General features: G+C 42.6%; 1 protein-coding gene across 9 annotated transcripts in view; it reads right to left on the bottom strand.

The window, feature by feature from the left end:
* Positions 1–806: 806 nt before the first annotated feature.
* CTBP1 (C-terminal binding protein 1) overlaps positions 807–19,627 on the bottom strand; it is a 224,976-nt gene continuing 206,155 nt past the window's right edge. For all 9 annotated transcript variants that reach the window (XM_069977261.1, XM_069977267.1, XM_069977266.1 and 6 more), the window contains 5 exons: positions 16,018–16,232; positions 10,459–10,589; positions 9,944–10,071; positions 9,644–9,761; positions 807–2,069 (listed from right to left, as the gene is read on the bottom strand). In XM_069977261.1, the coding sequence (XP_069833362.1) occupies positions 1,886–2,069; positions 9,644–9,761; positions 9,944–10,071; positions 10,459–10,589; positions 16,018–16,232 (776 nt within the window). In that variant the 3' untranslated portion in view covers positions 807–1,885. The remainder of the gene's footprint in view (positions 2,070–9,643; positions 9,762–9,943; positions 10,072–10,458; positions 10,590–16,017; positions 16,233–19,627) is intronic.

Below are 19,627 nucleotides of genomic sequence, written 5' to 3' on the forward strand. Positions count from 1 at the left end.
AGAGAGACTATTTGTTGTAATAGTCACATAGGTCATGACATCAGGGTGAGTAATCATGGTGACTACTGTTTACTTTCAGCAGAAATAGGGGACAGAGAGTAGTAGCCTATGACTGTGCTAATACCTATACTAGAGGTCAGCACGGCCTAAGAGTGCTCATAGAGAAAAAAATCTTTTAGACGGCACTTGTGTGTAGGGTGGTGCTCGCAGTAAGAAAAAATTCCAACAGTATTAAACAAGTTCATTCTCGGCACTCACTATTATACTTCATAATTTTTACTGAAGAAAAAAAGTCGATAAAAAAAATACAACGGCAACAGGACATTTCGGCGTCAAGCCTTCCTCAACTGAGACAGTTGAGGTAAGCTTGACGCCGAAGGGTCCTGTTGCCGTTGTATTTTTTTTTTATGGACTTTTTTCTTCAGTAAAAATTATGAATTATGATGGTGAGTGCCGAGAATGAACTTTTATAATACTGTTGGAATTTATTCTTACTGCGGTGTCCTGGCTCTCCTTTAGGAATTCAAGGAAAAATTTAAGTTGCAGTCCAACATGCCTGATCCCTTGTTTACAAGAGAAGTCTGGCACCACCACCCAGAGCAGGGAAAAATGAGCAGGGGTCAGGTGAGTATTTGTATTTTTTTTCACCCTGTCTGCCAAAGGCCCAAAAATAATGGTAAGGTTAGTGGATGAGACCATCTCGATCACTTCACACGATTGTAAGACAATGACCTGGTGGAGGGCTGCCACTCTCAAAGCTCCTTTGTCCCTCCCATTAGATCAACTCAAATGACTAACGCAACCGGTTAAACGTCTGGGTTTTTTCTTTTTTTATTCCTTTAAAATAATTCATACAAATGGTTACACGCACAAACATGATTTTAACCAAAAAAAAAAAAAAATATTGCTAGCCTACCACATTACCAGGAAGGAATCAATGTAGGCAATGAAATGTACTACCTTTCAGTAGTCTAGATTTCCCGCATACCACCAATAATATATATATTTTTTTCTTTCATTTTTTTTTCTTTAAACTGGTGACAAGAAGCTCTATGCTTGTTTGTTATACGAAATCTTAAATTTCTTCACAAAAAAAAAAAAAAAAAAATCATGTCATGTATTCATCTGAAATGAGGGATTTCATGCCAAATAAAAGGAGTAGGAGAAGGGGAGGATCCAAAATAAGAACACAAATATTTTTCTAAATTATAAAAAAAATATATATATATATAACGTAAGACAAGCAGGTAGTTAAAAAAAAGAAAAATGCACTGTGTGGTTTTCCAAGAAAAGAAAGTAACATGGGAAAAATATGTATTGTCCTGAGAAGTCTGCCATCCGCCTTAGTTACTGGGCATGTCATAACATAGAAAAGAAATTTTTTTTTTTTTACTTTTTTAGGCTTTATTTCAAAAGTGGTTTGCTGAATGCCTCCCTTATGTTTCTTTCCCCATTGACAATTATGCAAATAAACCCCCTTTTTTTGTAATGTTCTAAAAACTGTACACAGACAAATACATTCATGATATAATAACTACTAGCTTCTCTCGCTTAACTTAGGACCAACAGGAGGACACAGGACAGTGAGGTCAGTCCACTCAACAGGGACAAACTACAACTTTTTTTTTTTTTTTTAAATGGGGATAAGGGTAAAAAAAAAAATCCAATTCCTTTCTTCTTCTCGCACTGTATTCTGTATATTTGGACCGATCTCTAAAGACAACTTATGATCTGCAATGAAAGTTCATTATTTTTGCTTCTATCCAAAATCCAGAATTTCTTTTTATTTATTCTTTACACCGCTTCTGCTCCTTCTTTTCCTTCTGTCTTCATTGGACTTCCGGATCTCCTATGCATGGGAATGGTCATCTGCTATTGTCATTGGCTACAATTGGTCACTTGGGTGGTCTCTGTCAGCTTCTGGTTTGACGGTTTGGACTGGAGAAGGGGCATGAGGCGGATGGGCCACGGCCGGATGGGCGTGTGATAAAGGCATGGCGTTGGGGACGATTCCTTCCACTGCTGTTGGGATGCCGGCTGGGGCCACGCTTACTACTCCGGGAGGATACCTGTTGGGACAAGGAAATTGGTCAGATGAACAACTTGAATTTATATAAATTTATATGGGTCAAAGGGGTAGTGACTCTCCTTAAGGAGAGCCTGTCAAAGACGTGTGGAGACTTACAGACTATTGCTGCTCCACTGAGAATTCCGGGAAGAAAGGATATGCAAATTAGCTCTCACATCTCTTGGGCAAAGAGATGTCCCTTCAAGTCAAGTCTATAAATTTATATAAAACTGTATTAGACAACCTGAACAACACCATTAACATGCGCTGATCTCCTAGATCGGGACTCGTTTATAGAGCCTATTACACAGCTCAAAGATCATGATCGCTAGATTTTTCATGCAACCTTTTACTTTAAATCAGCCACTGGCTGCACATCCCCTTTTACATGGGGAAATGTGCAGCCAACAGCAGATTATCTTTTGACATGTCAGAAGAATTAGCCAATGAGCGAGCTGATCGCTGGCTCTATTATACAGTATAATATCTGTCTGATTTAACAGATAATTGCCCTATTAGGGTAGGTTCACACTACGGAATCCGCATGGATAAGTTTCGGTGGATTCCGTGGCTCGTACCCGTTCACGGCAGCATGCATATTTGCCGGCTCCATAGACACCATTCTATGGCCAGGCTGATTCTGCTTTCCTCCGAAAGAACTGACATGTCTATTCTGACAGCGGAATCGGCCTGGCCATAGAATGGTGTCACACAAGACAATTATCTTGCGAATCAGATATTGTCCCATGTAAGGGCCCGTTCACACCGAGCAAAAGTGTCGGAATTTCAAGCGGAGCATTCACAGACAATGGGACAGGCAGAATTTCAAGTGGCGTCCGCTTGAAAATCTGCCACTTTTGCTGAATGTGGACGGGCCCTAAAAAAGACAACGATCAGCTGAGGTGTTTATCATCGGCTGATCGTTGTCTTTTAATATGTTATAAAATCATCGTCTGTGTATTGATCCATGTAACAATGATGTCCAGCCAGCGGCTGTTCCCCACTCACCGCCTCTGAAGTGACAAGCTGCTCAACCAATCAACAGCTGCAGTGCTGTCCTGTCTCACGTGATTGGCTGACCAGCCTGTCACTTCAGAGACAGGTTCAGATGGGTCACCGGTGGCTGCAGTCAGCGGGGAATCCCATAAACAAGCCAAGGGAGCGTCAAGAGGTAAGCAACTTGCTTATAGTTGTGTATATAAACCAATATAGTCAAGTAATGTAATAGGTTCGGCAAGTGAGCGCCGATCTAGTATATCGGTGCTTGCTTACACCACCCATCGGGCTGTTTTCTATGGCCCTTAAGCTCCTATTACACGGGCGACAGAGTAGCAGATGAGCACTATCAGTGCTTGTTTGCTCCTCGTTCCCCGCTCGCAGCCACCTCTAATACACAAAGCGGCAGCAGGTGAGTACAGGGGGGGGCCGCAGGGAGCTGCCCAGGTGATTGCTAGATTGTCCGGGCCGCCCACAGCAAATAACAGTGGTCTGCTGCTGCTACTCTTATTCCACGGAGCGACGGCAGCAGATCACTGCTATATTAGTCGTTTGTCTTTGTCTTTCAACATGTTGAAAGACAAGCGACTGCAACGATCAGCCGACATTGTTCATGTTGGCTGATTGTTGCCATCTATTACACAAGACTATAATTGGCCGTAATGGCCGATATCGGCCGATAATCGTTTTGTGCAATAATGCCTTTAGTCAATGTATAAAACAATTGGAGGTGCTTTCCAAGGAGTGAGGATTATCTAAAGACGACTTTGTTTGCATACTTGATATACACAGTATGTAGAGTCTTCTGCAGCCCAAGATATTGCTCATCCACTCGAGAGCAAGTCGTCATTTGCATTCAGTTTGCCCCCAGGGCTGCTGTTTATTTAACTAATAGCGGACACGCCTGAGAGCGAGCTTGATGCAAAGGAGCTCTGGCGTAATGTGATTTGCATTTAATAATCTTCCTTTGGCTCAGAATGTGCTTTACTATCAAACTGCAAGGCTGGATCGCAATGGTGTCATGGGGGAAAAAGTCACAAGGCTCCTTCAGACCATCATAAAGAAACAAGGATTGCCAGTTTTGTCTATGGCTTCATTTAATGGGAGTGCATAGCTAGACATAGGCTGGAAGTATTGAGAGGTATAGGTAAGAATTATAAGCATCATCTGGTAACAATGGGCCACACAATGGCACATATGGCATGTCAGAAGTTGGTGGTATATATGCTCACTGTTAGGGCCTTTCTACATGGAATCGCTGTGTAATAGAGACAACGATCAGCCAATGATCATGTCATCGGCGGATCATGTGTTTAGGTCCAGACCTAAAATCATTGTCCGCCGACCGTGCATCACTAGATAATAGTAATATATATATATAGATATAGTAATAGCTATGTGGGGCTGTGGGATAACAAGTGAATAATCTGTTATACATCACTTCTCCACGCTCCCGATCCTGAACAGGAAAAGAACAGGAGCGTGGAGAGGTGACTTATAACAGTTTAGGGCAAGGGCTGCATGGACATCGCTAATGATGTCTGTGCAACGTTGCTAAACGATAATCAAGCCGTGTAAAAGGCTCAATAGATGTTGGATCATGGCTCGTTTACATTATTGATCAGGCAGTCATTGTTCTAATAGGACTAATGGTGCGTTTACACAGAAAGATTATATGACAGATTACCTGCCAAAGATTTGAAGCCAAAACCAGGAACAGACTATAATCAGAGATCAGGTCATAAAGGAAAGCCTGAGATTTCTCCTCTTTTCAAATCCACTTCCGGCTTTGGCTTCAAATCTTTGGCAGATAATCTGTCAGATAATCTTTCTGTGTAAACGCACCGTTATGCTAAGTTTACACGAGGCGATTATTGGCCCGATCGTACGATTAACGATTTCGAAGTAACGTTTTTTTTTTTATAACGATCAGCGTTTAGATGGAACGATATATCGTACAGAAAATTCGTTTTGCGATTGCTTAAGCCTATCTCACACATAGGTTAAATCAGTGAACGACTGTTTACACGGAACGATTGGCGAATTTTTTGCGGACGAACGATGATTTAAGAACATGTTAAAAGATCAAAATGAACGATTTGTGGATCGTTCGCCGCGTTTACACGTACGATTATCGTTCGAATTTGATCGTTATCGTGAAAATTCGCCCGATCGTTCTGTGTAAAAGTAGCATTACTCACTGGCTTTGTCTGGTATTAAATATCAGCAAGTGCATCAGGAAGAACTCAATAGGATGTGTAAAAAAAACTGTTTTTCTGTAAGGCCCGTATACAGCGGAAAAGTGTTAAAAGAACCTGTGATTTCAGCAGAATCAGCCTATGTAGTGTATATTGGGTCCTCCCTAATGATTTAAGGAGATAAAAAGCCCATTTTGGGTTTGCCCCAGTTTACAGGCCTAGCTATAAAAAGAAGATTACTCCAATATCTGTATTGACAATTAAATACTTTAATGTTTTAGGTGAAAATATAATTAACGAATGGTGCGTTTTTCCTTTATGACCTGTTCCCTGTTTATAGTCTGTTCCTGACTTTGGCTTCAAAGATCTGTCAGATAAATCTGTGTGTGTAAAAGGACCCTAGCTCTAATGACCGAGGGTGAGACTATATTAAACTAACTAAGGGTGGTATTACACGAAGCGATTATCGTTCGAATAATCGTTCAATCGGTCGTATTTGAACGATTATCTTTAAGTGTAATAGTAGACAACGATTAAACGACGAACGATTGGTCGTTGGTCGTTTAATAGGTTTTGAATCTATTTTTATCGTTTGTCTTTTACACATCGTTCGCACATCGTTCGTTTGAATAAGATGTCGTTAGCCGTTCCCTGTTCATTCGCAAATTGAAAGGGGAGTGTTCTTGAATTTTGTTGCTCCAATATAACCGATAATCTTTCCGTGTAGTAAAACGAACGATTATTAGGCAACCGCTATTGCGATCGTTGGAGATCGTTTATCGTTAATCGAAAAAAATCGCTTCGTGTAATACCACCCTAAGGGTCCATTTACACAGAGAGATTATCTGACAGATTATTTGTCAAAGATCTGAAGCCAAAGCCAGGAATGGATTTGAAAAGAGGAGAAATCTCAGGCTTTCCTTAATGACCTGTTCTCTGTTTACAGTCTGTTTCTGGCTTTGGCTTGGATAATCTGTCAGATAATCTTTGTGTAAATGGACCCTAACTCTAATGACCAAGGGTGAGACTATATTAAACTAACTAACTCTAACAACCAAGGGTGAAAATATAATAAACCAACTAACTGTAATGACCAAGGGTGGATTGCATTAGTTTATTGACTGATCTGTTCTTAAACAGATACATGTATTCACAGTGGTCTCCTACAGAATGTGTTTTACGAGCTCTGGTGTCATTTTTACACTCCACATTTTTTTTTTTTTTTTTTTAGCCTTTTGTTGGTGAAAAGCAAAGTCTGGCCGAGACATTGACTAACGCTCATGTTAAATCAGGAGATACATCAAAAAGTGAACATCCCCTGGTCTTACAACAGTCAGCATTACCTCAGGGAGGCGCAAGATCCAAATCAATATTACAAAACGATAAAAGTCTGCGCCTGATGCCGTCTTGTGTCTCTGTCACCATTAAATATTTACGGAGTCATGAATATATGTATACTTTGATTGAGGTTGGGTATAGCAAGAGTTTAATGGTGAGGAGATGAGAGCTTAGATTAGGGGCATGACCACAAGGACTGCAGGGGTGGGTGGGGGGGCTTTATATTACCAGTGTAATAGTACAGCAGGCCGATTGTGCTCAGATGTGGTTAGGCCCACCCTTATAATGGTACGAGCTGTTGTGGTCCTCGTAGCAGAAGTCAATTAGCATTATAAACATGGGGCGATCAATCCGCAGTCACATATCATAGAGACAAAGTGCTGACACACGTGACGTCGTAAATCCTGTTTACTGGGGTGGAGGGGAGGCCGAGGCTGTGCCATGGATGAGGCGAGATAAGGGAACCTGAATGACTTCAGAAACCAATTCAGCTGATGTGCTGGAGATTAGGGGGGAGCTATATCTATAGCATTACAGATAGAACAGAGGCCAGTTTATCACTGGCTACTGGGAAAATTGCATTTACAGGTTTTATAGGATTGCAGTATATGGGAGAAATTCAGCTCTGCTATATCTGTATATAGCATAACATTTAATATTGTTGTCAGATACATTATGGGGCGTTCCATTCAGTACAACCCTTATCATTTAGGACATATGGACACTATAACAGAGGGGTAGTTAGAGGGGAGAGCCAATCATTTGTAGGCACCAACTGAATCCCAAGTGATCAGCTGACTGCCATGGTACAATGATGGGTTCTTACCGATACTGAAGGATAACCCCCAAAAATGTAGCACGAAACAGGACTGCAAGTAACAGAGCTGACTTTATTGTTTAATAGAAGTACAGTGGTACCTTGGTTTAAGAGCGCTTTGGTTTAAGAGCTCACAGTTTTTCAAAATTGTGACTTGGTTTAAGAGCATTGCTTTGGTTTAAGAGCTCCCTGTACTGGGTGGGAGCGCGAGTGGAGGAGGGACATGGTCTGCATAGCGGGGTCTACAGCCCTGTACTCTGACCCAGGAAGTCTCCCTCACCTTCCAAATCATAGCAGATCCACTTCAGGCTGGGGCTTACATCAGGGGACAGGACTGTGGAGGTAATCTCTCCATAGCTGTATCCCCTCTCTCCCTGGACAGAGAATACTGCTATACTGTGCCCACATCTGCCCTGCTCATTCCTCCATGCTCCCTGCAGTCTCTGTCAGCCCTTGTGTTTCCCATCCTCTCCATTACTGTACAGTAACTTATAATATCACAGATTCTGCTGTTTATAAATGTTTGTTTCATTTGTTTTACACGTTATTCAAATAATAAATCATTATTTTTGGGGTGTGGAACCAATTGTCGGCATTTCTATGATTTCTTATGGGAAAATTAGCTTTGGTTTAAGAGTGGATTTGGATTACAAGCACGGTGCCGGAACGAATTATGCTCGTAACCCTGAGGCACCACTGTATTCCAAAATAGCCATCAATAGTCAATTCACGGGGTTCTTGTCAGTACCTTGACAAAGTGATGTTCCCAGCCAAACAGCTTGGCCCATTATCGGGAATAGTGCTGCAGTACCAGACACCGCCACACAAGTAGAGATGGCACTATTTTAAGTATTGTGAAAGGTATTAAAAGTCAATTCCAGGGACTCCATTCAATGTAAAATCCCAGAAATCATCATGCACCCTGATAATGCTATAGCATGGAGGGAAACACTCATGGAAAACACTGCACTTTGAAGAGGGATTAGATAGCTGCTAATAAAAAAAGGAGTTAGTCCTGCTCAAAGGTAATGATGATCACTAAACTGTACCGTAGGAAGATGTACAAAGTGACAATAAGACTCCTTACAGAAGAGCTAGCCTGCTCTGGTCAGTCACTTTCCCCTAATGTTCGTGTAGCATTACCCAGCAAATCAAACCAATAGCGCCATCTGGAGGAGATTTCAAAAACTTCAATGCTCTTATATAGCTCTGGATCTTTAGGAGTTATCATTGAATATATAAGGGGTGTCAAACTCAGGCCCCTCCAGATGTTGCTAAACTACAATTCCCATCATTAGCTTTAACTGTATGGCATGATGGGAATATTAGTTTTGCAACAGCTGGAGGGCCTGAGTTTGACACCTGTGGATTATATTATAGGCCAGCTGTGAAAAGAGCTTGTTTGTCTACATCCCTATGACAACACTGCTGCTCCTGTTCAGTGCACCAAACCAAATCCCTTGCACAGACATAAAAATAAATAATAGGATGCTAGCTGCCTTCAGCCACCACTAGGGGCAGCTTACCAGTTTACTACATACTGTACATACATTGATTCCAATATAATCCAGTAAACTCCCTCTAATGGACGGTGTAGGAAACCAAACGTGTTTTGCGTGTACACAGATTCTCCTATGCAGTGTATCACAAAAACAGAACTCTGACTGACATGATATTAATCATGTCAGTCAGAATAAAGGACCTGACTGACAAGAACCTAAAAGGGATATTTCACCCAAAAACATTTTCTTTCAAATCAACTGGTGCCAGAAATTTGCAATTTATTTCTATAAAAAAAAAAATTATGTCTTCCATTACTTATCAGCTGCTGTATGTCCTGCAGGAAGAAGTATTTTTCCACTCTGGAGATTTTCTACTGCTCTGGACAGTTCCTGACATGGACAGAGGTGGCAGCAGAGAACACTGTGTCAGACTGGAAAGAATACACCCCTTCCTGCAGGACATACAGCAGCTGATAAGTACTGGAATACTTGACTTTTTAAATAGAAGTAATTTACTAATTTGCATAACTTTCTAACACCAGTTCATTTAAAAACTATTTTCGCTGGAGTACACCCTAGCTACATATACCTAGCCCAATAAAATGGCAGCCTGCGAGCTACGCCACACAAGCGATATTTTGGGATGTCAATATTCCTCTCCAGCACCCATATGTCAGATGCACACACCACCTAGGTTAGTGATCTAGTAGTCTCTGGTGCTTACCTGTACGCCGCTCCGTTCAGTTCTGGATGAACCACCCCTGGATCCATACTGGCCCAATGTGTCGCTGCAGTTAAGTGATCTTTATTAACACAGTTTTTCAGGCTGTCGGGGATACGACCTGTGAAGAGGAAAAAACTTCTAATGTAGGAGAACTCCTAAAACCATTATCACAGAACAGGATTTGGGGTAAATTTGCCCTAAACCTCCATGACCTCCTTCACAATCCTAAATCACTAGGAAATGTGGGGACCAACCAGGGTCTCCTAGCCAGTCCTTATGGTGGGTGATGGGTCCCCTTACCTGTGATGGCTCGGCGGATCTCCCGGGCTGCCTCTTCCCTCATCTCTATGGAAGCCTGTTCACTGTACCAAGCTGCGTGTGGCGTGCAGATGAGGTTAGGGGCGTCTTTCAATGGACCTTGAGAGAAGCTGAAAGAATAAAGAATTGTGACCTTTGGAAAATTAAGATCTGTTAAAAATCTGGTCGTACATCAAGACTGGCAAACGCCGTCCATGGCGACAGATTCTTCACCTACGTGAATATCAGAAGAGTGCAATCTCATTGTGTGTCAATTTCACTTTAAGGGGATTATCCAGATATAGGAAAAGCACAGCTACATTCTTTCAAAAACAGCGCCACCCTTGTCCTCAGGTTGTGTGTGGTATTAAAATTCACTTCTATTCACTTCAATGGAACTGAGCTGCAAAACCCGCACCCAACCTGAGTGGTGCCATTTCTGGGAGAAAACCCTTGGACAACCCCTTTATTCCCAACACTACAGTCCAGATATCCTGTATATAATGCATGAACGGTACCTGAATGGTTCAGATTCATGGACGTCTAATGCGGCTCCTCGTATCCTCCCCTCCTTCAAGGCTTGTGCTAGCGCCTTCTCGTCCACCAAGCCCCCTCGGGCTGTGTTTACCAGAAATGCTCCTTGCCTCATCTGTAAAGGAGATCCAGAGTTCAGAGACCTTACAAACCATCATCAATTCAGGACCTGCCATTCTCTTCATTCTAATCCTCCAGCCGGGCTATCAAGTAACACAGGTTAAGTGGCTGCGAAGCATCGCTGCACGCACCAATAATAGCAAAGGGTGTGAATAGGAACAATCATACAACGCTACTATAAGGGCAGAGACAATTTATGTATACAAATAGGGAGAGGCAATAACATAATAGAAAGACTATCAGCAGAAGTCTGAGCGCTGCTCTGGATGTAGTTAAACAACAATAACATATAAAAGATGCAAATAATATTACAGACTATAAAAAGGTTATATATGATTTCGTAACATTACGTCTAAAAGATTGGCCAATGCAAAATTACAGCGGATGACCACTAGAGGGTGTAAGACGGCCACCAGAAACCAAGTTATATGAAGTACAACTAGCCGGAAAAAGGAAATCTAAGCCCGATGGGGAAACAACGACAAGTTGTGTCTGCTCAGCTAATATAGATCACATAAGAAATACCTCCGGACATATACATCTGTGGGAGGCTACAATGTCTGCCTCCAATTCCTACAAAACTGTACACTGTATTACTGTAATCTGTAGAATAGAAAGACTAAACAGGTATGCAGGAGCCCTATAGATATGTGCTGCGAGCATTCATATCATGGAGGGTAGACTGGGTCTGAGGCGGTAGTGGGTAGAGACAGAATGGAAAGATTACCAAGGCATTGTAATCTATGGGCATAACAGGATAGATAACCCGTTTAAGGGGGGGGGGTCACTGGAATACAGCATTATGGACCGAATGTCTCCGGACTACATGCTGCTGTATCCCTAAGTACTGGATACTTTCCTTGTACTAACCCATAGCATTTTACTATCTTAGGATACCACTAGGTCACATTATAAGTGGCAGTTTCCGCAATTGCAGTAAACAGCTGTATTCCTTCTCCCATGAGCCTCCAGACCTTTGATCTGTGGTTGTCAGCTCTGATCGATATGAACTGATGTAGCAGAGCCGCACCCGGTTTTCATACAATAGCGTTTGTCTCTTGAATTCCATTAAAGCTTATACTCCATTCACTCCCAGAGCTGCACTCAGAATTCTGCTACGTATGCATTTAGTTTAGTTCCCCTAATAGGCTGCCATGATGCCTTCTTGAAGGCGCAGTTTTTCCCCTGTATATTACACTACTATACTGTGCCTGGTGCAGAGCAGGCTATAGCAGAGTATACTACAAACCAACAGGGGACAGCAGTGAGATCTTCAGTCTGAGAGTTGTAAGAAGAACACTGCATTCTGTAACATTGCACTGATGAAGACTAAACCAATGTGGGAAATGAATGGTATGCTGAAGCCAACCTATAGTGATGCCACAACACTGCCACCCAGTAGTGGATTATAATAGGGGCGTTTTGGGCGGCAGCCTGGGGCCCTGAGCTCCTGGGGGGCCCATGACCACCCAAAAAGACTTATACTTTCAGTGGTGTACTGTCTCCTGGCTACACTTCTGCCATGATTTGCAAAAAATCACTGTTTTTTTATGGCAATTTTGGGGCCATTCCTGGTATTGCAGCTCAGCCCTACTCAATTGATTGCAGCAATGTCAGATATAGCAACTGTGCTAAAGTGTCGCAGTTTCAAATTTTTGACAACCCCTTTAAAAAAAAATCTTTAAAATCAAATGGTGTCAAAGTTATATAGATTTTTAATTTACTGCCATTTAAAAATGTCAAGCTTTCAAGTACTTATCAGCTGCTGTAAGTCCTGTGGGAACTGGTGTTTTCTTTCTAGTCTGACACAGTGCTCTCTGCTGCCACCTCTGTCCATGTCAGGAACTGTCCAGAGCAATAGCAAATCCCCATAGAAAACCTCTCCTGCTCTGGACAGTTCCTGACATGGACAGGGGTGGCAGCAGAGAGCACTGTGTCAGACTGGAAAGAATACACCACTTCCTGCAGGAAATACAGCAGCTGATAAGTACTGGAAGACTGGACATTTTTTCAATGGAATTACAAATCTATATAACTTTCTCACACCAGAATTTTTTCCACCCCTTTAAATGATGGGTTTTACAGGTACGTTTCCACAGAATTTTATTATATATTTACATATATTCCTAAATACGATAGAAAGCTAGGGATTCCTTTATGGATGAATATCATAACTGCACTGGAGAATACAACATTGGGGAAGTGTGTGATCCCAGGGCTCTATAGAAGGTGCAGACCCCTTTGGCACTGCTCAGAGACTTCTGTTACTGCAGAGTACAGATGAGGACAACTTAATGGTGATCATTAGCATAGACATCTTAGATTCACGAATATCAAAAAGGGGTTCAATCTCAATGACATTACTAGGGAGGAGTTCTTTTTGGTGTAAGGCTACGTTCACACAACGTACAAACGACGGCCATTGTAATCTGATTTTTTAAAAAGTTTTTAAAAGAACAGATTATAGAAAAAATACAATTGTGCATCTATAGATATGAAACAAAGCTGGCCTCCGCATGCAAGCGGGGATAAGGCACAACAATAGAAATACAACAGCCATTGTTTAAATTAAAATTGCATTTAAGTCTATGGACAGCGACCGGAAATAATTGACATGATCATTATTTTGACGGCCGTAGCAAAAAACACCCGTTGTTCAATACATTGTGTGAACAAAGGCCGCTGTTTGCTTTGACTTCAATGCAAATCATTGCATTATGAAAAGAACGGCCGTTGTGTAAATTGAAAACAACGGCCGTTCTTTTCATAAAAAGTACGTTGTGTGAAAGTGATTTATGAAACGACCAAACACCTTTAGCACGGCCTCCGACATCTGAAATATGACAACATATAGCTGGCCATATAAATTACATGCAAGCTGGCTGAATCCACAATTTCTACAAAAATGGAGTATTATTTAATGAATATGGTGGCTTCCTGCCTCTCATTCCTACCAAATGCCGCCAGCTGATGGCCATGATGGATATTAATATGTCCGGTCAGTTTTGTTCTCAGGGACATAAGCCGCCACCTCAGGTGTCTGGCAGTGCCCCCCAAATTCAGAGTACATGCACGCTCAAGCAAATCATACATTGCAATGTATGTAAGGATCAGGAGAGATAGCTTGCTAAATGAAACATATCTAAAATGTATGGCCAGCTTAAAGGGAGTCACTAAGGCGAGCCCTGATTGCTAGAAATCTTCTAAAAAAACAACATATCCCAGCATGCCCTGACAGTCGCTGACCACAGGCTGAAGACAAAGGGGATATCTGAAATCTCTGGCCAGTGCCAAAGGGTTTAATCCTATATATAAAGACTGGACTTCTAATATAATGACTTCTGTTTATGACCTTTGCAGATTTCCTATAATGTTATATTGTATTATAACTGCATGTATTGTAGGATTTAGAGGGATGAAGAAACTTTCCTCCCCCCATCCATCTCGCTGCGCCTGACTATAGACATTACTATGTGTATTTCGTCCCTGTCTCACCGACATCTTGCTGTGTACATAGCTGAAATGTTTATTCCCAATATTACATAAGCCTGAGATGTTTCCTAAACATTGGCCCCTGCTGGAGCGCTGGCACATGAGGGGGTGACGCCAAAGGATTTATATCACTACTGAGGAATAGGAAGATGTCACAGAAAATCCTGGACGATCGGTGGAGATGCTGATGGTGAACACTCGCCCCCTCCACCTGTTTACCCACGATAACACTGGGTGAAATCCAGGCAGAACCGGTTTCCATTTTATTAGCGCCCCAAGCAAAGTGTTAATACGAAGCTTTATTTATGCACACATCGAGTGTCAGGCACCGAGGAATTAGAGGGCCTCATCATAATAAGGATCTACATCCATCTCAGGGGGACAACCTGAGGGTCAGGACACATGCCGGATCCTGCTAAATGATAACTGTATCCTATGGCAACCAGGCCCAGATTTATCAAAGAGGCAACCAATCACAGATCAGGTTTCATTTTAGCAGAGCTGGAAGCTGAGGTGTGATTGGTTGTTATGGACAGTTTACACAAGTTTATATTTTATAAAGATTAATAAATAAATATAGACCATAGTCTCAGCAATGGCAGATGCATACCTCACGTCCTATGGCGAGAGGCTACCAAGCACCAGGTCAGCCCTTCATGATCGAGGGCAAGTGCCCAAATCCACCTTCTCTATGGTAATGGCACAGCTACAGTGTGCCCCCATGGCAATGGCAAAGCTACACCTGATGCCTCTATGGCAACAGCACCACACTACCTGGTGTCCCCCATGGCAGAGTCAAAGCTAGACCTGGTGCCCTCCATGGCAGAGGCACAGCTAGACATGGTGTGGTCCATTGCAATGGGTTGCTGTGGCCTGCTTACCCCCCTTGGCAAAGACATGGTTATGCCTATAGTTTGCCATGGCAAATAGCTGGTGGTACCTGGTTCCTTCAATGGCAATAGCAGAGTTACATCAATCCATGGCTGCAGGTGCCCAGTGTGCTCTTTGCAGTGGTCTTCTGGCATTTGTTTCGGCATGCCAGTGCCCCAGCTATAGCTGGAGTTCAACATGGAAATGGCATTGTGGTACCTAGATACCCCCATGGAACAAAGATGGAAGCATCATGACCCACAAAGCAATAGTGTGTACTTATATGGCTCCCTTAAAGGGAATATGTCTCTAGGTTTATGTTGCCTTAAATGAGGGCAGCACGAACTAAAAAAAGAAATGCTAAATAGATCAGTATTACCATTCTCCTAATATGCAGGAGAATAGTATTCTTGCAGCACCCCTTTCCCTGCCCTGCTGCTGATTGACACTTGACTGCCTGTACACAGCATGGATAGATAGCTGCCAATCAGCGGCTGGTGGGTGGAGTTTTCGGCTTCTCTTTGCTCACACGGACTCCGCTTGAAATTTTTCAACACTTTTACTCAATGTGAATGGGCCCTTAGATAGGACAACATAAACCTGCTGACAAAGTCCTTTTAATGACAACAGATTACTGCAGTTGTTTTCCCCCCCAATGGTCAATGTGCAGACCTCCAGCATGGCAGTTGGGTTCTGCAGCATAGCCCCTGCCCATGGAAATGGGGCAAAGTGCCTTATTTTTGCTCCAGTCAATATAGATACAGTTTCTGGTGTCTCCATCTTCCAAAATCATAAGCTATACCACCTGCTGAGGTCCCCAAACACATTCATATACTGTACATGACAAAGCGACACACATCAAGGGTCACAACAGGTCCCATGCCAGGCTTCATACCAAAGTATCTCCTGACAAGGACGGAACCTAGAACTATACATAAGCTAATCATCCCAACACAGAAAGAGAATAGTATCTGTACAGTGGGAACATGCAAAATACATAAAGATGTTTGGTGTTCTGGTACCGCCGCCGCCATTCCCGTACAGTCATGATGGGCACCTACCTGTTTGATGGTAAAGTCATTGATAAGATGATGGTTGTGTTCATTTAAGCTGCAGTGTAGAGTAACACAGTCACTATGAAACAGAAGATCCTGTAGAGTGCTGACCCTCTGCAGACCCAGGGCTCGCTCGATCCCATCTGACAGATAAGGGTCATAGAAAATGACATTGAAACCAAAAGTCTTTGCCCGCAGAGCGACTGCTTGACCGACCCGTCCTGTAAGACAAGACCATGGAAATATAAATGCACTGAAGACAACAAACATCACAGGTAACATATAGATACTATAACGTGACAGAAACTGTCCATAGCAGGAAATATTTTATATGGAGATTTGCTCTTGCTCTGGACATAGACAGATGTGGCAGCCGAGAGCACTGTCAGACTGGAAAGAATACCTCACTTCCTGCAGGGCATACAGCTGCTGATAAGTATTGGAAGACTTAAGATTTTTAAATAGAAATAAATTACAAATCTATATAACTTTCCGAAACCAGATGATTTGAAAAATAAATTACCATAGTTCCCCTTTAAAGGATTGTGGAACTTATGAGCAGTACATAGAGGGCAGTGTATTAGATCATAAACACTGGAATACAATGCTAGTATGTATAAAGGAGCATTTCCCTTTATTTTGTGCACACTCTTCTATTCCGTGTGGCACCTGTCCCTATACACGTGTCTCCAGCTTGTCGGCTCTGCTATTTGCAGCGTTCACAGTGACGCAGAGGATGCTATTTCCAGCTTTGCTCTTGTGGGTTTCAGTCATTCGGTCCCTTCCCTTATCTCTCATTCCCATTCTCATGAAAACACAGAGATGCTTTATTCCTGACCCTGCAAATGCTGGCAATGCAAAACTAGGAATTAGCAGCTCCGAGCAGACTTCCTGAGGGTAGCATGACCCAAGACTGTATGGAACCACTCCGACCACAGGGCAGAAATGTAAAATCCTCATATGAAATATTCGGGAATCAGACAATATAATGTGTACTAGATGTTACTTTCATCTTGAAGAGACACTCCAGAAAATACTTATACACTGTGCTACACCTGGTTATGGGTCAGAAGGGGTGGGGCTTAATTTGAATTTAAAAGCTAAGCACCGCCTCTGCAGAACCGAAAATATGAAAATATTTATTTTACCTCTTTATACATTTATATGGTTGAAAGCAATCCCTCCTAAGCCCCCCATATACACTCACACTCGGCCAAGTACTCTAATTGGGATATAGCGGCAGACAACTCGGGCTGGGGACAGTCAAAAAGACCCATACACATCGGATAGTCATCCAATCCTGAAGAAATTGACAGCTATGGCTGACTATAAAGGAGTTATCCAGGATTAGCTGTGTGATATTACAGCTCTGTTTTTCACTTCAATGGAACAGAGCTGCCATACCACACACAAACTGAGGGCAAGGGTGGTGCTGTTTCTAGAAGAAAGCAGCTATGTTTTTCTAACCCTGGACAATCCCTTTAATTAACCATGTAAGGTCACATTTATATACAAATCTTCAGTAGTGGTAATTCAGAATCCCACAATCCATCCATCATCTTTGCAGTTGGATGCAGTCTCCTGTTCCCAGTCTAGGGAAGAGACTGACTGCACATTCAGATAAATACCCACTTGAGCACTACTCTATTGTCCATTGCTAAGCCCCCTTCCCCAGAGCGTTTACATTGCTATAAGACTAGTGCCCCTTTAAGGGAAGGGACTGATGCTGCCTCACCATTTGGCGGTACAGTAACATTAAATTATCAGCTCTGTCAATAAACCGTTATAGCTATGCAACGCTGGAAACTTCTCCCCTGCAGGCTCCATAATAAGGGCTGCAAGACAGGATCTTGGCACAGAATGCAATATACTGAGGCGTGGCGCAAGGGCCTCCAAGTCAACTGGAACAGACAAAGCCAGACAGTCCTGTGGAAATATGACACTTGGTAAAAATCCACCACCCATCACCACCACTCCCTTCCCATGGATTATGAGGGTTTTTTTTCTCCTGGCATGAACTTCAGGATTGCAGAATCTCCAGGTCTGCAGAGGAGCTGTGTGGCATGTGCACATTAGAACGGTTTGCAGGAGTAATTATATGTTTGGTACACTTTATACAACACATGAATAATACCACTACAATATTTAAAGGGATTGTTCACTTGTTAGAAGGATACCCCAACGCTAAGCCTGAGTTACATCCTGTATTATACTCCAGAGCTGCACTCACTATTCTGCTGGTGGGGTCACTGTGTGCATACATTACATTACTGATTCTGAGTTACATCCTGTATTATACTCCAGAGCTGCACTCACTATTCTGCTGGTGGGGTCACTGTGTGCATACATTACATTACTGATTCTGAGTTACATCCTGTATTATACTCCAGAGCTGCAATCATTATTCTGCTGGTGAGGTCAGTGTGTACATACATTACATTATTCATCTTGAGTTACATCCTGCATTATCCTCCAGAGCTGCACTCACCATTCGTCTGGTGGAGTCACTGTGTACATACATTACTAAAGCCCCTATTACACGGGGGTGGCTGAGAGTAGCAAACGAACGCTGTCAGCACTCGTTTGCTCCTCTTTCCTCGCTCGCTGCCGGTGCTATTACATGTGGTGGCAGCGAGTGGGTAAGTGATGGGGGGGGGGGGGGCGGGGAGCTGCCCGGGTGATCGCTAGAACCACCGTTTCTATTCCACAGAGCGACGGCAGCAGACTGCAACGATTAGCCAGCATCGTTCATGTCGGCTGATTGTTGCCTTCTATTACACAAGACTATTATTGGCCGATAATCGTTTCGTGTAATAGGGCCTTTATCCTGTATTTTAGTCCAGCGCTGCACTCATCAGTACAGGATAAGTAATGTAATGTATGTACACAGTGACCCCACCAGCAGAATAATGAGTGCAGCTCTGGAGTATAATACAGGATGTAACTCAGGATCAATAATGTAATGTATGTACACAGTGACCCCACCAGCAGAATAGTGAGTGCAGCTCTGGGGTATAATACAGGATGTAACTCAGGATCAGTACAGGATAAGTAATGTATGTACACAGTGACCCCACCAGCAGAATAGTGAGTGCAGCTCTGGGGTATAATACAGGATGTAACTCAGGATCAGTACAGGATAAGTAATGTAATGTATGTAAATGTATGTGCACAGTGACTCCGCCAGCAGAATATTGAGTGCAGCTCTGGAGTATAAAACAGGACATAACTCAGGATCAGTACAGGATAAGTAATGTATGTACACAGTGACCCCACCAGCAGAATAGTGAGTGCAGCTCTGGGGTATAATGCAGGATGTAACTCAGGATCAGTACAGGATAAGTAATGTAATGTATGTACACAGTGACCCCTCCAGCACAAGAGTTAGTGCAGCTCTGGAGTATAATACAGGATGTAATAAGGATCAGTACAGGAAACGTTTAGCACTGCATATATACAGTCACTCTACAAGCAGAATTGTGAGTGCAGCTCTGAAATATAATACAGAATGTAACAGGATCATCACAATGTCAACCCCAGTACTAAATATTTCATCCACTAGGTGGTGCTTTAAGAATAGACAACACCTGCCTGAATGTAAGGTGGTTGCTCATGG

Source organism: Dendropsophus ebraccatus, chromosome 7 (assembly GCF_027789765.1).
Source record: "Dendropsophus ebraccatus isolate aDenEbr1 chromosome 7, aDenEbr1.pat, whole genome shotgun sequence".
Lineage (NCBI taxonomy): Eukaryota > Metazoa > Chordata > Amphibia > Anura > Hylidae > Dendropsophus > Dendropsophus ebraccatus.